General features: G+C 40.7%; 1 protein-coding gene across 4 annotated transcripts in view; it reads left to right on the plus strand.

The window, feature by feature from the left end:
- The window catches only part of dot1l (DOT1-like histone H3K79 methyltransferase), a 30,882-nt gene extending 6,530 nt beyond the window's left edge, over positions 1 to 24,352 (plus strand). The window contains exons 2-30 of one of the 4 annotated variants that reach the window (XM_008407115.3): positions 1,756 to 1,799; positions 2,025 to 2,099; positions 2,276 to 2,339; positions 2,664 to 2,892; positions 2,974 to 3,068; positions 4,524 to 4,586; positions 4,684 to 4,739; positions 5,260 to 5,339; positions 7,314 to 7,382; positions 7,460 to 7,566; positions 8,802 to 8,843; positions 8,923 to 9,018; positions 9,324 to 9,549; positions 9,671 to 9,784; positions 10,022 to 10,113; positions 10,252 to 10,353; positions 10,931 to 11,068; positions 11,172 to 11,297; positions 11,874 to 12,304; positions 12,382 to 12,478; positions 13,011 to 13,157; positions 13,336 to 13,378; positions 13,863 to 14,078; positions 14,166 to 14,464; positions 14,602 to 14,807; positions 16,323 to 16,396; positions 16,488 to 17,162; positions 18,180 to 19,000; positions 20,129 to 24,352. In XM_008407115.3, coding sequence (XP_008405337.2) covers positions 1,756 to 1,799; positions 2,025 to 2,099; positions 2,276 to 2,339; positions 2,664 to 2,892; positions 2,974 to 3,068; positions 4,524 to 4,586; positions 4,684 to 4,739; positions 5,260 to 5,339; positions 7,314 to 7,382; positions 7,460 to 7,566; positions 8,802 to 8,843; positions 8,923 to 9,018; positions 9,324 to 9,549; positions 9,671 to 9,784; positions 10,022 to 10,113; positions 10,252 to 10,353; positions 10,931 to 11,068; positions 11,172 to 11,297; positions 11,874 to 12,304; positions 12,382 to 12,478; positions 13,011 to 13,157; positions 13,336 to 13,378; positions 13,863 to 14,078; positions 14,166 to 14,464; positions 14,602 to 14,807; positions 16,323 to 16,396; positions 16,488 to 17,162; positions 18,180 to 18,847 — 4,674 coding nt within the window. In that variant the 3' untranslated portion in view covers positions 18,848 to 19,000; positions 20,129 to 24,352. Of the gene's footprint in view, positions 1 to 1,755; positions 1,800 to 2,024; positions 2,100 to 2,275; positions 2,340 to 2,663; positions 2,893 to 2,973; positions 3,069 to 4,523; positions 4,587 to 4,683; positions 4,740 to 5,259; positions 5,340 to 7,313; positions 7,383 to 7,459; positions 7,567 to 8,801; positions 8,844 to 8,922; positions 9,019 to 9,323; positions 9,550 to 9,670; positions 9,785 to 10,021; positions 10,114 to 10,251; positions 10,354 to 10,930; positions 11,069 to 11,171; positions 11,298 to 11,873; positions 12,305 to 12,381; positions 12,479 to 13,010; positions 13,158 to 13,335; positions 13,379 to 13,862; positions 14,465 to 14,601; positions 14,808 to 16,322; positions 16,397 to 16,487; positions 17,163 to 18,179; positions 19,001 to 20,128 lie in introns of all 4 variants that reach the window. The other 3 variants (XM_008407114.3, XM_008407113.3, XM_008407116.3) reach the window with 3 other exon arrangements.
- Positions 24,353 to 25,073: the final 721 nt, after the last annotated feature.

Genomic DNA, 25,073 nt, shown 5'->3' on the forward strand with positions numbered 1-25,073 from the left:
CACAGTCCTTCCCTTAGTGTTGTAGTGTGGCCACCATCCAGAAGAGGGCGCTGCTGGTGTTTCTTAAGTGGAACCAGCAGATAGTTAGAAGGGAAATAATTATGGCGGAGGCATCCCAGACCAGGAAAGTGAAATGGTCCAAATAGAGTGTGGCGTGGGGTGGAAAATGCACTTCAAGAAGTTCTGGTTTGAAATGTAAACACTAAACAGGATCCTTAATTCTTGTTATCACCTTAATGGCACTCTTTTAGCTGTGCTGTCACAAAAAAATGCTAAAATATAATGTGCTTCCTTGTTTGTATTTAGCATACAGTATTATTAAAAAAGTAGACCTTTATGTTAAAGACCCTCTTGATATGAGAGAAAATGTCCACTTATCAATTAATCTTTAGTCGATTGATATTATCAATCAACTTTAGTCTTTTCAATCAATAACCAACATTTCTAATTTAAATTGTGAAGCCAGCCTTTAGTTCAGTTATGTCAATGAGCGTTGTGGTTTCAGGTATAAGTTATACAGTCACTTCCTTCAATCAAGACATAAATGTAGAACCCAATAAATAAACATATGAATAAAATGTTCTGCGGGCCCCACTGTGTTGAATCAACTCTGCTCCATTTAAATACGAGATGTGTGTGTTAACACCTCTCTCTACTGCATGAGGCAATTCTGTGTGTGTGTGTGTGTGTGTGTGTGTGTGTGTGTGTGTGTGTGTGTGTGTGTGTGTGTGTGTGTGTGTGTGTGTGTGTGTGTGTGCTGAATAATGCTGTATAATATCCTGAATGCAGTCGTCTCTGCAACATCCATCTGTGCAACATTTCTATCCCTTGGATGTGATACTTGGCAGGATTTTAGATGCTGCGGTGCATACTGATAATATATTTGGCCATCTGGATGCACTCAAGCTGCCTTTAATGCCCACATCTGATATATATTTTTACTGGGCGAGATGCCAAAACTCTCAGGGTCTGGTGGGGACAATGCCTAATAGTAAGGAAAGAAAAGAGATGGAAAGGTGTGGATTAATAGTTCCAAGTGTCGTATACAGTTCTGACTGATTCTGACTGACCAGAGAGGAAACTTTGCCTATCTGGTTCTGGTGATCTGGTGTTTCAGACAGATTTGGTCTCTTTGAATGGCCAAAACGGTAACTTTGCATTCCCTCTTATCTGCTGATTTTTCTGTCCCCATTTACATGGTAACCTAAATGAATGGCTAACGTGCCTTTAATTATTTTTTTTGTCTTTTTTTGAACGTTTTTACAGCTTTTGTTCTTCCTTTGACTCAACACCTCACTGATATTGCGTCTGGAAAATGCTCAGCTTTGGTTTTCTGAGACATTGTTTATGCAGCTTTTAGTTTTGTTTTTTTGCGGTCACGCAGCGTTTATAACTCGGAACCTCGATTTTGGTAAAACAAAGCGTTCCTGAGAAGTCAAGTCTGTCCTTAGTAACTTTTTAGTTATGTCTGAAGTGGCTGTGTTTTCTGCTTCGAGTTTCTGTAACGAGAGGATGAATCAGACATAATAGATGTTGTGCGCGTTTCACTCTAGTTGCAAAATACTATAATCAACATCCCATGTCTTGTATAATTAATACCCTTATTTTTGTTTGGACTGTTGTTTTCTTGAACTTTTAATTATTTTCTGCTCATTTCAACATTGGTCATTTGTGATCCAATTAAATTTGATATGTCAAATGGAGCCATGTGTCATGTTCAGGGTTTCATTATGCCTCGTCGCCTCTCTCTTTCAGGATAAACACCACGATGCTGCTCACGAAATCATCGAGACCATTCGGTAAGTGACATCACCAGCAGTCCCCCCCACCCACTCACTGAACACACCCACTTTCTCCCAATCAACTCAAGTGTCACGATCAATTTAGTGATAATCTTGTGTGTGTGTGTGTGTGTGTGTGTGTGTGTGTGTGTGTGTGTGTGTGTGTGTGTGTGTGTGTGTGTGTGTGTGTGTGTGTGTGTGTGTGTGTGTGTGTGTGTGTGTGTGGATGTTTTTTTTTTCTAGGTGGGTGTGTGAGGAAATCCCTGACCTCAAACTTGCAATGGAAAATTATGTTCTCATCGATTATGACACCAAGAGGTAAGTCTTGGGTTGAATCACTTTCAAAATTGACATTGATGTGAAATAAACCAAACCCTTGATATAAGCATTAAATACCAAACAGTTATGCTAACTACAGAAAAGAGAAGCTGAGATAAATTTTGTAATCCCGCCGTCATATGATGACCATGCGATCCATGTTGCCTTTCTTGCAGCTTTGAGAGCATGCAGAGACTTTGTGACAAGTACAACAGGGCCATTGACAGCATCCACCAGCTGGTGAGTCTACATGTGGGAACTTTCTCACTACTCTGTAGGTGGAGTGAAAGTATTAGTCACAAGCAGGTGGGGAATATCGTGTCTGTGTGTGATGACTTCTTTCAATCTCAGCTATACCTGAGTGTTATCTGATAAATTCCCCCTCCCCCTGTTAATATTCGAGTTTAAAGACTTCAAACAAAATATCAAAGCAAGGACTCTTTAGTGTTTTTGTCTTTAGTTTTGTTCATATAGTTTCAACACGTGTCGTATTTTTAGGCAGTGAAATGTTCTTCTGTCTGATGTGTGGCAAATTAATTGATAAAAAAAAAAATCTGGTTGCAGTGGAAGGGGACTACCCAGCCCATGAAGCTAAACAAGCGTCCTTCCAACGGGCTGCTGAGACATATCCTACAGCAGGTGTACAACCACTCAGTGACCGACCCCGAGAAGCTGAACAACTACGAACCCTTCTCCCCTGAGGTGTATGGAGAGACCTCCTTTGACCTGGTGGCTCAGATCATCGATGAGATGGAAATGATGGAAGAAGACACATTCGTTGACCTTGGCAGTGGTTGGTTTTCCCGCTTTAGATTAATGCTTCATTCCTAACGAGCACACTGATTGATAAAGCATTGAATCGTTTTGTTTACAGGAGTGGGGCAGGTGGTGCTGCAGGTTGCAGCAGCAACAAACTGTAAACACTACTATGGAGTAGAGAAAGCAGACATTCCAGCTAGCTATGCAGAGGTAACTGTGTAATTAGCACTCTGTTCATATAACTTTTCAATTAGGGGGGAAAAAAGAAGATTACTGTTTTGAATAAGTTAATTTAAGAAATGAAATTCAAAAAGTGAAACTCCTGTTATCAAGATTCATTACATATAAAGAAATATATTTCAAATGTTTAGTGAATTTCATTGTCAAGATTATGTCCTGCAGCTAATGAAAACTCAAAGTTCACCCAGATAATTTGAATATTGCAGCAAACCAATAAGAACTAGATTTTCCCTGCAGAACATCCAGATTCCTTTTCCATGAATTCCTGCCTCAGTGCTGCTGCGTGGCTTGAAACCATGAAATGTTCTGAAAGTTCCTGGTAGACCGTTGCTTTAATTTTAGGCTTAAAAGAACTCAGTGGACCAACACCAGATAAAATGGCTCCCTTTGTTATCACTGACCAGAAATGTCACGATGGACCTCAAGCAACTTGCATTCTGTGCCTCTGCTCTTCCTCCAGACTCGGAGACTGTGATTTCCAAATAAAAAAAAAAAATCTAAATTTGCTTTCATCTGAAGAGGATTTGTGGAACAACAGTCCACCTCAAACTCTGGCTTCAGCACACGTCAACAAATTGTTTCAATATTTCCTACTCTGAACCGGTTTTGTCAAGAGCCAGTGGAGCCTTTATGAAGACAAGCAGCTAATAAAAAATTCTGTGAGAGTCATGTTTAATTTAAGAGAAAAGAAAATACATTGTGCTTTAACAAAAAGAACAATTTGGATTAGTGTCAGAGTAACACAATACCACCATCCCCTCTCCTTCCTGCAGCTTATTTCGATGTTACCCATCATGGATTTTAAGTAGGTCAGTGCGCCGCATAGAGCTGCGCTCGCAGTCGATACTATTCACTCCGTCTACAAAGGTCATTTTTGCAAATAGGTTCTTAAACTCTGTTTGTTTTTTCTCATCAACAAGAGTTGTTAATTAGTCTTGCTTTAAACTGTTTGCATAACTCCTGGTTTCTGGTGCAAATGAGACATCAGCTGATTGGTGTTGTGAAGCTTTTACAAACACTCTTGTTGTTTAAACTGTTAATAAATTAAAATAGTGACATTAGGGTGACTGTTTACAGCTAGTCTCTGGAAAAATAGTGATTTGTGCTATTAATTAAAAGACTGGATGAGACTATTACAGTGACACAATGATGGGCCTCAGAGTCAGCACTTTGCTGTTTCTGTAGCAATGACCATGTTTGGTTTACCTCTTTTGTGGAAGGTTTTTCTCTTCTTGACTGTGACCAAAGCAAAGTGTTTATGGAGAGAGCCACCTCCTGATTGTTGTAAAAGTTGTTCAATGACCGGCATCTTTTTAATAACAATTTGACTGAATTTAGTTTACAGAATATTAATAAAAGAATCTTGTTTTCTGTCTGTAATCTGTTCTTTTTTTAATGATTTGGAGATTTTTTTCTTTTTTTCAGACCATGGATAAAGAGTTTAAAAAGTGGATGAGATGGTATGGGAAGAAGCATGGGGAGTACACAGTAAGTTCTATGCTATTTGTTTTACTTCACAGATTTTTATTTTGCATTCCAATATGTATTCAGTTTTTTATTTTTTATTTTTATTGTGTTTTTTCAGCTGGAGAGAGGCGATTTTTTATCTGAGGAGTGGAAAGAAAGGATAGCCACCACAAGGTAAAGCTCCATACAGGGTTTCTGACAGACACTTCAATAAAAATATTAATAATTCATCAGAGGAGACTCCTTTCCACGTTACAAGGAAGTCTAACTCATTCCTTTTTGAGTGTGGAAAAGTTAGGGTTAGTGTTCAGATTCAGACTTTATATTTATTTGTAATTTATGCAGTTAAATCTTGTTAATATTTTTTGTTTATATACATGTAGACAAGCTGGAGTGATCATGATTTATATTTGAGACAGTTGTAGATTTTTGTAATAACATGTAAAGCTTGTTTTTTCTTCTTCTTCTCTTCATTTGTGATTATTTAGATTCCTTTACCGCTGTGACAATTAGCTGGATTTAGCAGTGTCTATTAATCTTTGGAAATCAACACAGTTTTTTTTAGTCACTCTCATCTGTGTACAAAATGATGCTAAGTTATTGTTTTCTAAAATCTTTTTCATGAATGATTGATTTAACTTTTCTTTGTGTGGACCAAAATACTAAAATATGTACTTTTCTGTCTGTTTTCCAGTATTATTTTTGTGAATAACTTTGCCTTTGGTCCAGAAGTAGATCACCAACTGAAGGAGCGCTTTGCAAACATGAAGGAAGGTAAGTTCTCAATGAACCCTTTGCGGACAATGATGAGCCAGGGCTTCCAAAATCAACTTTTTCTCAACATTTATTTCGTGAAAATCCGTGCTATCGTAATTAAAGTACCGAAGAAGATATTACTTAGCTCAGAGCGGGACGTTACAAGCAGATGAAGACAGCCTGACTCTGCTACATCGACAGGCTCTACATTTGCGATCGAGTCATGAAAGTATCAGACCTGTCAGTTTTCAGACACAATAAGATGTAGTCACAACCAAAGAGGTCTGTTTTTTTAGTTTTTGTTCAGTAAATATCAGATACTTTTGCTAAAAATGCTTGCGAACAAGAGAAAATACAAAGTGAGATTCTGGTGGATCAGATCTCCAACATTTTGGTTCTTGTGGTAAAAAAGGATTTTGACAGCAGATTAGAACGATTTGAAGAAGGGTAAGTTCATTTATTTTACAACAAGCGGTTTTGAAGTCCATGCCCTGCGTGATGCTGCTCCAGTAGGAGCTGTTGATTTAAAAAAAAAATAAAAAAATCTCTGGGCTGGCTTCCTTCAATTAGATAGAAGATATTCAACGGATTTTTGTATCAGTAAACACTTTATTGACTTCATAACGATACATAAACGTGAGAAATGAATATTCTATGGCCACTGAAATGCATGAATGTAATATCTATAAGTTATATAGATATTGCATATCTATATGATATTGTTATTTTTATGTATAAATTACACTCAGATGTTTTTATGTCCAAGCACAGCTGTAAACTGGGAGAACAGATCTCGGTAACACTTTATTTGACAGGGTGTACATAAGACTGACTTGACACTGTTATAAACATGACATAACACCTGTCATAAACATAAAGAAGTCTTTATGAATGTTTATGACGGTTGTCATAAAGTGTCATTCAGTAAATAATAACACTTTTAATGCAAAGTTGCTCTAAAAGTTTTCATTAAAAGTCCATTAAAAGTGCCAACTTTGCATGATTTTGTAAATTATGATTATTTACAAGTTGGCACTTTTAATGGACTTTCAATGCAACTTTTAGAGCAACTTTGAATTAAAAGTGTCATTATTTACCAGATGAATGTCATAAACATTCATAAAGACTTCTTCATGTTCATGACAGGTGTTATGTCATGTTTATGACAGTATCATGTCAGTCTTATGCACACCCCTTGAAATAAAATGTTACCCAGATCTCTAGAGAAGAGTGATAACGTTCCCCTCAGCAAACAATATAGCAACCATATATTTGATTTTGGGCTTATGTTTTACTTAAATATACAAAACAGTTTGAATGTTCCACTGCTTTTGCAACTCTACGACTCAGCTGAATCTGTTTAGATTACCAAAACAATTCATTCACATCAGTGAAAGTGTTTATTACTAAAGAAATTTGTTCTACTCTTAAAACTAGGTTCTGTTTTTATAAAGCTGAACATGTGCTAAACAAGAAATTGTCACCTTGAAGCAAAAATCTGGTATCTTTATTCATAAACACTTTTGTTTATTTCTGCCAATCAACTCTATTGACCAATCTTTATATCCACCTGTGGTTCCATCGATATCGATGGAACCACAGAATTTGGCAACTGAATTTACATTCAGTAAATTTCCCGATTATTATTTCCTGAAGAGTTCAGTGTTGAGTAATGGAATGTTTCTGTCCAGCATTTGCAATATGCAACGTTATTTGTGTGCCATAAGGCTCAAAAAGGCAAAGGAATAAAGACGTATGTTTAGTAAATGTTGGCTATGCAAATTAAAACAGCGGATGGTGTTGGATAACTTTATTAACTATATTTTATCTCACTAAACCCTTCTGTGTTTCAGCGATGTTGAAATGCTGTCTGAACTGTGTTTCCTGACCACTAATTTCTATTTTGTGTTTTCGACGCTGCATACAGGTTATTTATTTAATTAAATGCACATATTTATTATAGTTGCATTTTTTCCTCTCCTTTCTTTCCAGGAGGCAAAATTGTGTCCTCCAAACCCTTTGCACCTTTAAATTTTCGAATCAACAGTCGAAACTTGAGCGGTAAGATTTCTGCGTTTAACACTTAATTCATTGTTCTATTCCTGTTTTTGGTTACATGTGTTGCTTCTGTGTTGCAGATATTGGCACGATAATGCGCGTGGTGGAACTCTCTCCATTGAGGGGCTCGGTGTCGTGGACTGGAAAGCCCGTTTCCTACTACCTTCATACCATAGACCGCACTATAGTAAGCGCCTAATGCTATCTCTTCCCTTTAATTACAGAAAAGTAAATATTGAACACTGAATATTGGAGTAGTGCGTAATACATTAGAGCCAACAAATGGACTGAGCCCAACACAGAGCCGTCTTGTGTTTTATTCAGTCACCGGTCCTGAGAATGAAAGCAGTTAAAGACACAATGGTTTTCACAGATTATTGCTGATTAGAAAGCCGTCTGTTTGCCATTTCAGCAACTTGTTAAAGCCTAGTAGGGTGTGGAAAAAGCTGTTGCTAGTGGCATTTTATTTTTATTGGCTCATAAATCCCATTGTGACTGTGACTTGGCTTCAAATTCTGACACAATTGTTACCTTTTTTTAAAGGCTAATAGAAACACTGATAGAACACATTGCATTACATTCTGTAAAGACGGTTCTCCCTGCGTCTTTCATGCCTCATTAGGTTATCCTGAGCTATTTGTGTAGCTATGCTGCTATAGGCTTAGGCTGCTGAAGGACAAACTAACCACTTTTCCTCACTTTGCTACTTTCTTCTTCTACTCTCTTACTTGCATTATTTGTTGTTATTTCAACTGTTTAACTTGATTTTTCTCTCTCAGTTTTTTTTTCTCTCAATAGAAGCTACATCTGCTCTGGCCCTCTGTTTGGCTGTGGTACCTTCCTGGAGGAGAGCATCAGCTGAGATAATGCTGCCAGCAACAAAACGTTCTTCTCTAATTAACTGTTTACTTTTCATCAACATAGAATGTACTCCTGGATCAGAGCTTCTGTTTTTTTGTGTTGTATCTGCTCTGTCCTCTCAAACCGCCAGTCGGCCATGGCAGATGGCCGCTCGTACTGAGCCGGGTTCTGCTAGAGGTTTCTCCCCGTTAAAGGGGAGTTTTTCCTCTCCACCGTTGCTAAATACATGCTCAGTATGAGGGATTGCTGCAAAGTCAACGACACAAAACAAGCGCTTGCCTACTGTCGCTATGCGCTCGCCCGAGAGGAGTGAATGCTGCAAGTCAATGACTCGATGCAATCTGTTTGGTTTCCTTAGACAGAAAACTTTTTTAAAATAATGAACTATTTGAGATAGATTAATTAAATTGTATGGAGGATTGAACTGAAAGGACTGTGTTATGAATTGTCACTGTATAAATAAATTGAATTGAATAGAAAAACCAATATTGCATGAAATTAATACCTGTATAAGTAGTGACAGCATATTTATCTAATATCTATATTTGCTTTGTGTTTCAGCTTGAAAACTATTTTGCCAGTCTAAAGAATCCTAAACTCAGGGTGAGTTGCATCAGAATATTTGAGTTGTTTCTGTATTTTTTATTTTTATCAAATGATACATTGTTTTTACTTTTGTTAGGAGGAGCAAGAGGCAGCTAGACGACGTCAACAAAAGGACACAAAGGACAACAAAAGCAATAACACCACCCCCACAAAACCTAAGGAGCAAAACAAGGTAAGACCAGGACCCATTTTTATTATGCCTGTCATACCTCTCTGTCAACCTACTGGACAAGTCTGGGTTTGGTAGTTGCCAAGAAAATGTTAAACCCCTTTGGGATGAATAAGATCAGAGGCTACAAGACAAGCCTTCTTGTCTAACATCGGTGTTTGACCTCACTCATGAGAGAGATCCTGGGAAAATGGTCAAACGTTTGCATTAATGGTTTAATCTACAAATTTGTTGAGTGTCTCTAAACACTTATTTGTAAATCTCGAATATGTATCGGAGAACTCACATAAATCTCGGTCTGCGTCCAGCAGCAGCAGGACTCCGGTGGTGAGGAGGAGCGTCCTAGCCTGATGACCGTGGTCAAGTCCCCTCCCAAACCCCGAAGAACTCGGCTGCTGGCCAAAGGTCGCAAGCTAAACAACAAGAAACGCGGTCGACCCAAGAAAGCCACCCCTGCTGCTGAGAAGAACAAGAAGAATCAGAGCGCATTAGATCTGCTGCATGCTAAGACTCTTTCTGCAGCACCACCTCAGGGTCAGTGGGGTCACTCATCTTTAACACACAATGCATATTGCCTTAGCAAAAAAAAAAAACTAATGTGAAAGTTGTAATGACAATCAATATTAGGCTCAATTGCAAATGTTTTTGTGTATAGATGCATACCGGCCACCTCAGACTCCCTTCTACCAGCTACCTCCCAAGGTCCAGCACTATAATCCCAGTCAGCTGCTGATGAGCCCAACTCCTCCGGGTCTGCAACAACTACTTGGTAAGCTAATAATGACAGACGCATTATGATTTGAAAAAGTTTATTCTGACCTTTTTTTTTTTTTTTTTACACTGGTCACTTTTATTCCCATGCTGTTGTTTTTTTTTGGATGGTTTCTCTTCATATACTTTTATATAAAATGTTCCTTCAAAACAATAGCAAAAACTGTCCAACGAGAGTAAATTTCCTGAACCGAATTGCAAACATTTTTTTTTTCTGAACTCGTGTGTTTTCCAGATAACATCAAAGTCCAGTACCTCCAATTTATGGCTCACATGAAGACTCCTCAGTATCGCTCCAATCTGCAGCAGCTTTTGGAGCAGGAGAAGGTAACTGGTCATGCTTGGATCCATTCTGCATGTTTTCATCACCGGCAACAAGGATCTCCCTCGACTCATTAACTTTGGTATAAAGGTTGATATTCCACTTGACCTCAGGCTTGTTTCCGTCTTCCACTCTTTTCCCAGGAAAAACACAGGGATTTGTCAGGACAGGCAGAGCAGCTCCATTTGGTGTGTCAGTCTCACAAGGACAAGATTAAAGGACTCTTCCAAACCAAACTAGACGAGGTATGGGCACATCTGAACTCAGAATATTTTGATGTCCACAGTAATGATCCATTTTTACTTCTTTTCCTGTACTTTTTAAGTGGTAATGTTCCCACCAAAAATGTATTAAATTGTTTTATCTATGACATGTCTTTAGCGACGCCTTTAACTCGCCTAAAAAACAAAATTCCTTTAAACCCTTTGGGGGACCTTGGTTTGATGATTATTTTGTGGAGCTTCATTATTAAGCAAATTACTTTCTTTCACAGTAGGGCTGAAACGATTAATCATGATTAATCAATTATTGAAATTATGGTCAGCTAATTTAGTAACCCATTAATGGTTAAGTGGAGTATACAGACTCAAAAGATAAAAAGCCATTTGCTGAATAATCCTTAATTGCAGCCCTAAGTTATAGTGAGAGACAATGGAGAATTCACATTTAAGGGTGTTTGGACTAATGGACTGAAACACTCTGATTCCTAGAATACCTAGAAGGAATACCCCTCTTTGCTCCAGCTGCTTCAGGAGGAAGACTTGTGCTTGAAACTACTGCAGTATGAATTATATATTTATTTCTAAATCTGTTTGTGAACAGCTTGGAGTCAAAGCTCTGACTGTGGAGGACCTCATCCAGGCTCAGAAGGAGATATCAGCCCACAACTGTCAGCTAAAAGAGCAAACCAAGCAGCTTGAAAGAGAAATGGTTTTCCTGAGGGACCACAGTCTGCTTCTGGTGAGACCCCAGAGCCTGTTCACCTTGCTTTAACCTCCATTAAGTTACAGGTGCTGGCTCCCAATATATCAGAGGAAAACTCTGCTGTGCTTGTTACTTGCAGCTCAAGTCTCGATGCGAGGAGCTGAAGCTAGATTGGGGATCTCTGTGTTTGGAGAGTTTGTTGAAGGAGAAGCAGGCGCTGCGCAGACAGATTTCTGAGAAACAGAAGCACTGCCTGGAGCTGCAGGTAAACGCCACGCCTCGATATTTGGACTTTGTTTTCAGCCGATGGAATGACTCCCTGCTTCACCGTCCTTCCCAAGCCCTCCTGTCATTCTGCGTTTTTAGTCCAGAAAAATAACTTTTTTAAGCTGTGTGTCATGTTTGAACACAACCTAAACAAAGATGTTGAAAGTCAGACTTGGTTAGACTGACAGCTTTTATAATGTTAAATATTATTAATATTAAATAGACTACACATTAAAACCTGATATGAATGTACATTTGTTGCTAAACCCTTAATAGATTTCCAAGAAACATTTAAATTTACAATTAATTTCAGATGAGCAAGTAATTAAACATTTTAACGCACACTTTAAATGGCAATGTTTACTCATCCTCTATTTGCATTCAATAGAATGGTGATTGCAGAATAACGTTTAATATTCTTCAGCTTCTGTTTTAATTTTCACATTTCTGTGAAAACAAAAGTCACTACATGACTCTTATTTTATTTTTTACCTAAACTGTAATTCCTGAATGCATGACTGTTGATGAATGCATTTTGTCCTTCCTAATGGTTCCCCCTGCTGTTTGTTTCCAGATTAGCATCGTTGAACTGGAAAAGAGTCAAAGGCAACAGGAACTGCTGCAGCTCAAATCCTACAGCCCTCGTGATAGCTCCCCCTACAGGAAGAGTCTGGAGTCACGAGGCTCCACCGACATGGACTCTTCTAGGCTCGGCCTGTCGTCGGCCCCAGCACTGAACGGCATCAGCCCGGAGCTTTCGGTCAATGGGACGGGCTCGCCATGCTTCGACCGGGCTAACGCAAAAGCAGAGCTTTCTCGCTACCTTCCCATCTCTCCAGACCACGACGCGGTGGCCGCCGCCTCCGAGGCGCGACAGAGGCAGCAGAGCTCCTCCCAGCCTGATTACACTCGCTTCTCCCCTGCCAAGATTGCCTTACGGAGGCACCTGAACCAAGACCCCACTGCCTCTGCTCACTTAAGAGGATCGGGCCTAATGACGTACAGGTGGGCTTCTCCTAAAAGCTTACACGGAGTAAGAAAGATGTCGGCCGCCTGCTGAATTTATCTCTCTGTTTTTTTAGGGAACTGGGAGGTGTTAACTCCCCTCATGGAGCCAAACAAAACTGTCCTTCTCCCAATTCATCTGATTCTCAGTGTAATGTGAAAATCTCTGACAGGGTAAAAATTGAGCTTCTCTGTTTTTTTAACTGATTTTTATTTGTCGCTTTTCAGTTGTTTTTTTTTTTACTATTTCACTCTTTTTTGTATTATGTATCAGAATTATAGGATATCTATAATTCATTTAAGTAGGCAACATTTCATAATTTATTAAATCAATGCTACAACTTCTAGACCAAGAATAGATATTGTAAGGATCATTTTATCCGCCACAACCCTGCAACTTTGAGATCCTTTTGTTCTTCTCAAACGCCTAAATCAAATAGCTGAGTTCACAGCATAAACTGATTGTTGGAGCAGGAAATATTTGTCTTGCCAATGCTGCCATCTCCTGACTAAATAAAGCTTTAACTTCAGTTGAGCAACAACAGTGAAAACATATTGATGGTAATATTTCTCCAGTTTTTAAAGCTAGTTTTTACTCGAGTGGTGAAGAGAAATTTAAATTATTCTGCCTACAAAAAAAAAAAATTAATAAATGCATTTGGCTTTAGTAAACGAAACTAAACTGATCTTGTTTGTTGTTTTCCAGATCGGTAAGGAGAGGAGTCCGTCAGTTCAGGGTGACAGCATCACTAGCCTTCCCATCAGCATCCCTCTGAGTACTGTCCATCCCAGTAAACTTCCAGTCAGCATTCCGCTGGCCAGTGTGGTGCTGCCCAGTCGGGCTGAGAGACTTGTACGTTTTGTCTTGACAGTTCCTACATTACAATACCTAGCCATCTCTGCCTGACTTGTAGTATGAATTATTGTTCACTTTCAAATAGTTAATACTTGTGTTATTAGTTAGGTTCCATGTTAAATTGCTACTGTTTATAGTCAGTTTAAATATTTGTTTCTGTCTTTTACCATTTCAGAGAAATACTCCCAGCCCTGTGTCTCAATCAGGTCAGACCAATGGTAAGGATGATTCGTTAATCAATCAGAGTTGCTCATAAATCAGTTTTGTTGCTAAACTAAAGATAACTACACGCTTTCTAAATATTTCTTTATAGCCCTTCTGACATTTAGCTTACTAAAACTTGTACAAACTTGTTTTTAAATATCTTTTTACATCTTTTGTCCTTACTCTGATTAACTCTTTTGAGAATTCGCTGATGTAAAAACTTGTAACGTTAAGTCTTCTTCACTCTGTAGTAACGTATACAAAGAAGAGTGCTGTCAGTGCCACCTGTTAGTTTAGCTTGGAAAAATCTTAGATTTTTAAGTATTTGAACTGTGTAAATTTTTTAAAGTTCTTAAATCTGTTCTTCAGCAGATTTTTACTGAATTATATGTGTATTTATCAACTTGAGTCTGATGTGGCATATCTTACTTAAATTCAGAATGTCTTTTAGATATGTTCTTTGTTTAGGTCTGACCTTAGACTGTTCCATCTCTGCAGGATACTCATGTAGCTCAGGGCTAATGAATGGAGGTCCCCACCCTGAGGACCACAATGGTGCTTCTTTATCACCTCTTCCACACAGCAACAGTCCTCTGACAGGACCAATGGGTCGAGGCGGTCCCATCCAGAGCCCGTCGCTGAGCACCGGAGGGGTGCTCCACTATGCTGACGGACCCCCCAGGATTCTACCCGAAGACGCAGCGGAGCGCCAAGGTGAGGAATCCAACACGGAGCTGCGAGACGGCGACCCGCCGAGGAAGATTTTCTCGCTGTCTTCATCTCCGTCTTCCTGTTTGTCAGGCAACGGGAATTGCGTGGCTGGAGGATCACGCCTTCATCATCACGCTGGCTCGACCAAGCAGGGATACCACAGTAACCATGGGAACCACCACCACCAGTCTCCGAGCACGCAGCACGCACACACTCCAACACACACGTCATCCTCCCACAGCTTCGGCTCTCAGGAGGGGCGGAGGCGCGGTAGGAGGAAACGCGGCTCCACCGGAGCGGCGGCCAGCGGATCCCCGAAGAGGCGCTCCTTCCCCGGGGTCAGCTCCAACAGCCACTCATCAGGATCCCCACTCAACATCAACTCCATGGTGAGTCACAAATGCACCTGGAAACGTGAAGTTGTAATCCTCATACTGTGGTTGCCAAATTGAACTTTACTTTAATAGGAGCTTAAATGAAATTGTCTGTCTGAGCTGAAGGAGCTTTTTCTTGTTTACCCGAACAGGTGAACAACATCAACCAGCCTCTGGAAATCTCCGCCATTTCTTCTCCAGAACAATCAAGCCGCAGCCCCCACGGTCCCGACCTGGACCAGCCCCCAGTCTTGAAGAGAGAGCGCCCCCTGGAGCTCAACGGTACCGGTCGATACTCGACCGCTCCCAGCTCGGACGACGAGGACTCAGGATATCCTCCCGACAGCTCCAGTTCCCGGTAATGTAGCGCTTCAGAAACGATCACAAATGTTGCCTGAACTGTATCTGTTACAAGATGACTTCCTGGTCCTGGGTTGAGTTGCAGATTTTTTCTTTTTCCCATCATTTCTCCAGGTTTTTTTTTTTTTGCTTCTGCTGAGAAAATAATTGTAGTTAGAATTTTATTTTTTTTTATTGAATGTGATTCAGTTCTAGTTAAAAGTAAAAAAAAAAAAAAAAAAAAAAGGGAAAATAAGTGAAAACATCTATATGTTTTTTTTGTTACTGAGGACTTTAAGACATCTCCTGCATTGAAAACTGGTCACACTCATTGCTTAGATGTTATTTTTGTACCATTTTTCCACAAAAACTGTATTTGAATCCTAAAGCAAGTGGGATCCTTTCAATGCACTCTGATCTTCAGTTCTTATATTTCTAATTTTACATTAGTCAGGTTACCAGCTGGATCACTCTAGCGGAGTCTTTCTCTGAAATCAATGTAGAGTTTCCTTGGCTTTGTTTTGGGACTATTGTGTTGTTTGGAAATCCGGACACGTTTCATCTTCAGATTCTTATCGAGAATATCCTGGTCGGTTCATTCATCCTCCTTCACTTACAGGAAGTCTACCAGTCCCGTATGCTGCAACACAGCCACACTTTATGTTCCCATCTGCAGACTTCTGGTGATTTAGGGGAGATGAGCAGAAGCAGCCTTCCTCCTAGCATGATGTGTTCACTGAAATCCAAACGGCTTTCTCTTCATCTGCCCAGCTGTGCTTTTCATTGTCAAATCTTTCAAACAAACTTCAGCGTGCTCTTGCTTCAGCAGTGAAATCAGTGATATTACCATAAAAAAACCCATCTTAAAATTACATGAAAAGTCATTATAATGTTAAAAGAAAAGACTTCTAGAATTTGACCTAAAGCAGCTTGGTTTGTGTGCTTTTATTTGTGCAAACAACTGTCTGTTTCAGTTGTTTTAAAGTTTTGATACTAATAACAATTTGATGCTCATGTATGAAAAGATAAAGTATATCCTTATCTGTAAAACCGATACCATGGGTATTACAGTATGCTCAACATTCCTGATTTGAATCTCTTGGGGTTTTTTATGTAGTTCATTCTCCTGATGTTACAACTTTATTCTTGTAATATTATTAATTTATTCTCGTAACAAAATAAAATAACCAGGCTCTCATATTCCATCAGAGTTCACCTGAATTCTAAGTCCAAATAAACTTAAGAAGTGAAACACGCTTGTCAAACAAGATGGCCGCCCTGGGCATTCTGGAATCACTCTGAACTTTAGAAACCCAAGGAGTGGATTGGTGGGGGGAACAAAAAACATCCAGATTTTCCAAAAATTAAATTGTCAAAAGCCTGTCATTAAAACTAAGTCATTCAAATTGTTAAGTTTAAATTCTCACCAGAGTACTTCTCATTCTCATCAGTACTTCGCTCAGGTACTTCTCATTTCATCATGTGAGTTGTGCCACATGGCTCATGCTTGTTTTGTTTGTCCCTTCTCTTTTAGCATTGAAAGAAAAATAGCCACTATATCACTGGAGAGCAGAGATGGCCATGGTAGACTGGGTGATGGGGAACGAGGTAAGAAGAGAAAACCGCACGCTTTGGGAAACGTTTTGCTCATGTATTTTATTAGTCATTAGGAAATCGACTGCCTTTTCTTTCCACCCAGGAAGGAAATCTGGTAGCAGCAGTGGCAACAGCACAGGCAGTGAGGCCTCCTCTTCGTCCTTTTGTTCAAACAGCAAGTGGAAATCAACGTTTTCCCCCATATCAGACCCCAAGCAACCCAACTCGGACCTCAGGCAGGGGGGCTCCCCGTTCAGCACGGGGGGCTCGAGCCGAAGCACAGACTCCGACTCGGACTACAAGCAGCAGAATGGGAGGAAAGCGGGCGACGGGGATTCCTCCAGCTACATGACCCCCAACCCTTTCCTCAGTCAGGAGACGGGAACATGGGCGGTAGCCAGCAACGGCGTCCAGGGAGGGACCGCTTCGGACCAGCGGCAGGTCCTTCAGAAGCAGAAGGGCCCGCGCGACTGGGAGCTGAAGACCACCAGCAGCATGGCCAGTCAGAACCTCTTCATCGCCGCCGCTGCCGCCAGCAACGGAGGCGGCATTCTGAGCGGGAAGGTTGGGGGCAGCCCTGTGGCGGTGTCCTCAACCACCGGGTCAGTGATGGGGCAGTACCTGGGCTCCCAGTTCCCACTTGGAGGAGCCTCGGTCCTGCAGTCCTTGTTCGGGGCCCAGACGGGTGTCACTGTGAACGGGACCTCCCGGCTCGTGAACGGACACTCTGCCCTCGGCGGCTTCTCCAGCGCAGGGCTGGCAGGGGGAGCAGCAGGAGGTGAGCATCACTGATCATCTAGCAGGTTATCATCAAATGTAGGAACAGTCAGAGTGAGGTCTTAGTTTTATGCATGAGAAAGGTGAGTGGGAACACAGCGTTGCTCTGTTGTTTTTTTTTGTTTTGTTTTTTGTCTGAATGACAGAGTTTCTGTGCTGCTTTGCTTCCTACATGGACTGGCTGCTTGAATGATGCAATTAGAAACACCCTGGGACAATGTTAGGAACGAATGAAGGAATTCTGTAACAAAAGTGAATAGAAAACAAAAACAATTGACAAAAAAACAAGTTGAATGTTTAATCCCTTGTCATTTTCCTGGGGTGTATATATTTGAGTTTTGAATCAGAGTCAGTTTACTAAATCCTGTTTCTCCGTAAATTAATTTAATCTCTTACAGGGCTGGGCGTTTATCGTATCGTTTATCATTTATTGCGAAAAACTTCTTATCATGATGAGAATTTTGATTTATTGTTGACTTGGTGAATTTCAAATAATGCTAAATACAAAACAAAATTATTGATAATGTTATTTTTCTCCACTGTTAGTTCCACGAGAGAATCAGTAAATGTCAGTAAATTGGAAGATGTGACAAAATGCAGTTACTGTAAATCTTTACGTAAGCGGCGTCCTGAAGAATCCTGTTTCAAATGGGAAGGCTTTTCAAAAATAATGTTTGTGGTGCTACGAATGCTGTTCCATGCAGTCACAGACATACAAAGAAGTAAAGTAGTAGTATTTTCATCGTCATCACTGTAGTACCACAAATTATCGCAATAAAACGTACATTTCTTGGCCCAGCCCTAATCTCTCAGTGTTTCTGCAGCTAGCAGTGGACTGACTCTGTTTGCTTTTATTTTTTTGCCTGCTTGTCTCAGACTTGCCTGGCGCTTGTGCTCAACCCGGCTCAGCCCTTGCTTCTCTCTTTGTCCCCCTCTCCTCGCTCTCTCCGCTGCTGTCATCTGCTCTGTCTTCTTCCGCTCTCCACTCTCTGGCCCGTTTCTGCTGTGTGATTTGCAGGTATTTTTCACCATGTGGTTCCCTCAGCGTCCTCCCATCAGTTTGGGGCGACGCTGTCCACCTCTGGAGGCCTCAGCTCTCTGCTCAGTCTCTCCTCCTCTTCCTCTGCCTCCCCCCAAACCCAGCAGCACACCACCGCGTCGCCTGCCCCCACGCGCCTGACCTCCGTGTCTTCATCTGCCCCACTCTCGCTGTCCCAGGCCCAGCACAGCCGCACGCAGTCAGTGCTGCACAGCCCCTCCCCTCCCACTCTCTTGCTGCCCCCTCCACCGCCCCTTCACAGTGTCCCTTCCTCCTCCTCCTTGTCCTCCTCAGCCTCCACACACCCTGACGTCTCGCCGTCTTCTAGGTCAGAGCCCCTCCACCCCTCGCGTCTGCCCCAGCCGTCCCTCCATCACCAGCGAATACACTTATCTCTCTCGCTTTCCATCACCACCACCTCCACTGCTTCAACTTCTGTCTGCACCACTGTCGCTGCTTCCCCCTCCCTCCCCTCTTCGTCTCTGTCCACCTCGTCCTCGTCTCGTCCATTCGCAGTGCACTACTCCCCCCGGCTGCCCCTGCACCCACCGCCGAGCATCTCGGGCGGTGGCGGGAGCATGTGGAGGACTCAGGGCATGCATGGGCCCCACACCGCCGCCCAGATCCCCGGCTCCCGACCCAGATAGCGTTTGGGCCAAAGGGCAGTGGGGAGGAGGGGATGAAGAGGGGAAGGGCGGAGGGCGATCAGAGGGTGGATAGAGAAAGATAGGGAGAGAGAGACAGAGACAGGATACCTGTTTTCCCTGTTTTTCTACCAGCTGTTGTTCAGAATGAACAAGGTAAGAAGACTAACTAATGTCTTGGGCGTTTTTTTTTTTGTTTTTTTTTTTTTTTTATCATTTCAAAGTGTGTGTTGTTAAGGTATTAACACCCCTTGACCATTCCATATTTTGTCAGGTTGCTGCAGCCAAAAAATCGGTGTATTTTAATAGGATTTTGTGTGATAGACCTAAAAGCAGTGTGTAACTTAAGTGCATGGTTCTCAAACTGTTTTGCACATAAGAACTGAAAAACGTGGTATGCACTTTTGTTGTTTTGCTGCAGCTTAACCCGCAAAGGACTTGACACACAGAGTAACAAACGTATCTCAATGCTGACAGCCGACGTCCTGAAATATTTGTCAAAGTTCTTAGCATTCGACCTTGGCCTTAGTCTGGACTCCGTCCCTGCTCTCATTTGTCTTGAGAATGTGATTCTTTAGAGGAAAAGTACAAATTATTCACTGGGATGTGTATTAAACAGTACGTTCTACATTAAACACAGTAACATTCAAAACTTTTTTTTAAATGTTAAGCTTTGGTTGCTTGTCAACATTATCTGCTTAAAAAGATATACAACTTTTGTAGCGTTTTTTTCTTTCTTTTTTGCTAAATTTGCAACACTGTTGCTTAAATTTAGGGTGCCTGTGTAGGCTACTTCTTGTGGGACAAGCATGAATACAGACACTTGTACTAAAACCTCCTGCCTTTTGTGCCGCTTCCCACTACATGAGAAATGCTGAACCTAAACCCTTCCTTGCCCCGTCTCCTCTGGTCGTTGATCTTCATGTTCCTGTTTGTTCCCTAACATTCTTCAGCAGAACAGTTGGATTTATGCTTAAATACTTTAGTTTTTACTAGTTTGGTGACTTTTGAAAGCGCTAGATATCATTTGCATGTACCTGAGTAAAAAACAGCTAATTTGTTCAATTGTTTGATAACCTTCCACTTCAGTTATTCACAACTTTTTGTTGTTTTATCACATAAAGTTGCAGCAAGCTGCATTAAATTGGTGTTTGTACCGTGACTAAATATGAGAAAGGCTCAAGGGGCACAAAGACTCTCCCAAAGCACTGCACGCTGCTTTGTTGTTGCTGTGTGAAATGTCCTGAGTGACCGACTGTGGTTTTCTGTGTGCAACTGTTTCAGGTAATTGATGCGAACTACCTCAGCAACAACTATGCAAATGTCCAGGCGTGGACCAAGGCACACTCCTCATTTACTGGTGCTTCAAACTGTCTGCACTACCCAACCGCCTCCAAGACCGGCTTCTTACGGGGAAAATCTGGGACGCGCACACACACACACGCACGCACCCACACACACACACACACACACACACACTCACACTAAGGACCACTGTGGTCACCTGGAGCAGAATCCACAGTGGAGAGTTTTGTTTCTGTTTGATGAATGAAGATTTAAAATCTGAAAGTCAGCCGTCGGAGAGAGAGAAATAATTATCAGTTTCATCTTAAAGGTGCTCAGATATGATTCTGGTATAACAAGGAAGGAATAAAATCCTTTAAACAAATGAAATCACAGCATGAAGCACACATCCTGTCAGCCGAATCAGGTGCCGCACTCCTTCCAAAGCTTCACTTCATGAGTGTGTGTGTGTGTGTGTGTGTGTGTGTGTCTGTGTCTGTGTGTGTTTGTACACTGAAACACACAACCCAGAGCCAGTCGACTGAACTGGGCTCGGATATCATGCAGCTTTTGCCTCACTGCATGCATCTTCTCTTATCCATTCTTCCCTATGAAGTTGAGCATGTGTTGCTTTTTTTTTTTTTTTCTTAAGAAGCAAGATGAGGATCATATGGTTTAACTTCACACTGGATATTGGGACGCAAATGTTCCAGTCTTGGGTGGGTAATTTGACACCCTGATATGTTTTCTAAAAACCAAAAAAAACAAAAAGATCATTTTGAGTTCTTGATGCATTGATTATGAATTGAAATTCAGCCGGAGTCAAATTAGACATTGGAATGAGGTGTGATTGACTGTATTTTCATCTAATATCAAGCGTTTAGCATATCAGCAAGGCTTATTTTGTGATGCTTATCACAGTTCAGACATTTCTCCTCTTAATAATTGAACTAATGAATGAAAAGTATGGAAAACATCTGTAGATGTTGCAACAATGTTCTTGATTTTTAGTCCTGGGCATTCACATTACCAGCCGAGTATGTTTCAATCTAAAAAGATGAAATGGAAATGAAATTCACTAAGTCACACGGCTCTCTAAGAAGGCAGCTGCTCTGCAGCGGCGGCTCGTTGTCGGAGTTTAGTTGAAGTTTGTGAAAAAACTTCAGAGCAGGTGTACAGAATTAGAGAATTCAACTAGCTTCTCTATTTATTAAGATTTCTGTTTCTAAGTCAGTTTGATTAAGTCACACTACTACTTGGAATCATTTCTACAGCCAGGTTTTTTTGTTTTTTTTTAAACAGAACTTAAGCTAAATTTTGCCCTATTTATCTCTACTGCGCTTGGTGAAAACAACCACGCACACATACACAGGCAGACATGCAAAACCCTCGCACACTGGCACAAAAAACAAACAAACAAAAAAAATTTAGTGACCACAAGGAACTACTGGACTCCCTTCACACATTTGTTTGCTTGTTAATTGTCTTTTTTTATTATTATTATTTGTTTGTAAACAATGTTTGTACTGTGAATGTGATTCATTCTCCAACTGTATAGTTGTGAATAATTCAGAAGATTATTATTTATGCTGTCCGTCTCTCCTTTTTGCCTTGGTGTTTGTTCTTCACTTTGAATTGTGTTGACAAAGTAGAATGCAATAGTGTGTGTGTGTGTGCGTGTGCGTGCGTGCGTGGGTGTGTACTTGACTCACAGTCTGAAAACAATGGTGCTAAGTTTGGACTGTGCCTGATCTTATTTATTGTAAATTGAAATCAGAAAAAAAAAAACACAATTTGAATACTTGGTGCTCTACACAGGGACATTCGTTAGGCTGTATTTTTTGGCATTTATTTTCTCATATTTAATATGCTATTGTTTCAAGTTTTTAGCCTAGTGTACAGCAGTAGACGCCGCCTAATGATGATAAAGCTCTCTAGTAGCTGCCTCATAGTCTGAGTAAAATAGGTGTCGATGTTTCTCCTACAGGGGGTTTTCATATAGAGTCGGACTGCTTTTTTCTCTCAGAAGTGAGCTTCTTTTCTCTCAGTGAATAAGACACACTGTTTTTCTATTTCGTCTTGTTGTTATAAGTCTCCATCAAAGTTTTATAAAGTATGTATCTATTTACATTACATCTATATAAGTAAATAAATATATATGTATATAGCTATAAATACAATATATACATATATATGTATATATAGAGTAATGAGGGATGTTTGGTGCTCACATTCTGACCCTTATTTTCAGCCTGTTAAACAGGAGGCTTGAAGCCAAGCTGAGCAAAGCATTACCACCTTGGGACCTTAAACATGGCAGCGCAGCACCTCCTGAATCCTCGTTATGTAAACAAAACAGGACTAGATACTCAAACTGTGTGTGTGTGTTCGTACTTAAGCGCTAACACACACACACAACACACACACACACACAGCGGTGCTGTAGCTTGGACACGCTTCGAATCCAGCACTAGAACTGTTATCACTTTAATCAGGTGTTTTTAACTCTTTGTTTTCTTTGGTTTTGGACCCAGATTCTGCAGAAGAAAAACAAAATAAAAAGAGAAAGGAAGAAAGAAAGAAATGGTGCTTCTGTTTCAATGCAACGTCACTTCAGTTTTTACTGACTAGGTCTTGTACTGGTGCATAAAAACGCCACGTCGGCGTCTTCTCCCACACTTGTCTCTTGATCTCTTCCTGACGAGGCCGACCTTTGTCAAGTGACCGTGTTGTGCGACCGCGAGCAGACATGCTGATGTAAAGTACTTTGTGTTGAGGATCGAGAGCAGCAATGCTTCCCTTTGAAACCTTATAGAGGAATTACACTTAAGCTCAGTTGCGTGTGGGTGCTGTTTTAATTTTTTTTCCCTTTCTCCCCACTCTTACTGGTGCATATCTAAGGGAAGAATATTGAAAGCTTTATGGTCAAAACCTCCTGTCCTGTGCACTCCCCACGTAAACCAATGTTCTCACATGTGAGTGTTTAAACGAACAGAAGTCATTTTCAGACGTAGTTAGAGACTAGTCCATTTGTTACCAGCACTGAGAGGTATTTTGTAATTATTGTTGATGCTGTTTGGATTTTTGTTTTCTCTCTCTCTCTTCCTATTCTTGGTGTTTGATACAATTGCAGTTACATGTAATGCTTTTTATGGTGTATGCAGATTCCTGTCAGGTTTTATTACTACTATTCAGACGGACAGCACGGTGCTCTCCTTCACTTAACGTAAAGAGTTGCAGCTTTTGATAGATCCTACCCTCCTCCTGTTGTGCTGCAGGGTTTCATGGTTCCAACATGTTCAACCTGAGCTCACTTTGTTGCTTTTCGGACGGCCCGATCCGACTCTCAGGGCTTTCCCTTGGAGGTGATTTGATGCATGTGCCGCTAAGAAAAGTCTGTATGACTGTATCTGTATGACGCTCAGTACAGCTTTCAATCAGTTTTGTAGCTAACGCGCGCAGTAATATTTGAAATTCAAGCTTTTTTTTTATTTTTTTTTTTTATTTTATTTTATTTTTTTTGTTTTTGCAATACTCCTGGTACGTCTTTGGTAGATGTGAGTTTTTGCACTCAATGCTGTTTACTTCGAATCCTGCCAAAGGTCTTAACTCAGGAACCTTCCAACAGTTTTCTAGAAACAACTCTTTTGTTTCTTTTTATAAAAGGGACTGGAGTCCCAGTAGAATCGAAGCTCAGGACAAATTAACTCTGTGAGCATGCTTTAAAGCAAAAATAAATAAATAAAAATAGAAATCTGTCTGCGATGTCCTCAGACTGACTCCTACTGGCGCGTGCGTCCACACCCCCAAGTGAAGTCGACCCCTTGTGAGTCGCTGTGATCTCCGAAAAGCCGCGAAATGTGCTTTTGACATCTTCCTCATCTCACAAATGCCTCTGTCTCGAGATGTGTCACCAAGAAGGAGGCTGGTCGTCCTCCCTGTCCAGCTCCCGTCCCCTGTTGTCGGGACGGGCAGCGCAGGACAGACGTAACCTCGTCGGTGCGTGCGGTGACTGATTGGTGAAGCCAGGGCAGGTTTGAGGTGCAATAATGGCAAACCTACTTTCCAAAAGGCCCTGGGTTTTTTTTTTTTCCTGAAACAATTGTTACTGTTTGATGTTGGTGCTTTTATCCTATGATGTTAAAATGAAACAAATGGAATTAGTGGGGCTTTTTTTCTGCCTTTTATGTTTATTAATAAAAAATGTTTCATATGATATTGACACATCCTGGTGTTCAGTGTGTTTAATCCCGACTCGAGTGTGTGTTTAATTGGTAGAGATGTTGATTTTCAAATAAATTAATATCTGCCTGTATAAATCTCTGAAGGATCCGAGGAGTACTACTTGAAATCAAGACTTTAGATAAATTAAATTCACCCCATAATTTACACAAGTAAGTTATGGGGTGAGGTTTAATTAAACTGAGGTTAAATTAAACCTCAGTTTAATGTAACCTCAGTTAAATTAAACTGAGGTTAAATTAAACCTCAGTTTAATTTAACTGAGGTTTAATTTAACCTCAGTTAAATTAATGGTTAAATTAAACCATTAATTTAACTGAGGTTAAATTAATGGTTTTGTACCCAGCTTCAACACCACACAGCAACCCACAATCGAGCCCTTTGTGGCCCTCTCAATGATTTGATGCGGCCCCTGATTTGAATGGAGCACATCTAGCCTACACTTTTTTTTTCTTCCAGTTTTACAGACAAATTCTGTATTAAAAATAATGTTACAATGTTGAGTGGTACAACAAAAATATTTTTTTAACCATGTTTCTGCATTCATTTGACTTTTTATAGTAAATATAACCACATACATCTGGCAACTTTAAGTAAAAAGGAGACTTAGGTGCTGCCATCCACTGATTAATGCAGCAAGAGCTACATGAGGAAAGGGACTGACGCCATTTCCTTGCTGCTTAGAATAAATGAATTTGTCTCT

The sequence above is a fragment of the Poecilia reticulata genome, chromosome 4 (assembly GCF_904066995.2).
Source record: "Poecilia reticulata chromosome 4, P_reticulata-male-v2, whole genome shotgun sequence".
Taxonomy (NCBI): domain Eukaryota; kingdom Metazoa; phylum Chordata; class Actinopteri; order Cyprinodontiformes; family Poeciliidae; genus Poecilia; species Poecilia reticulata.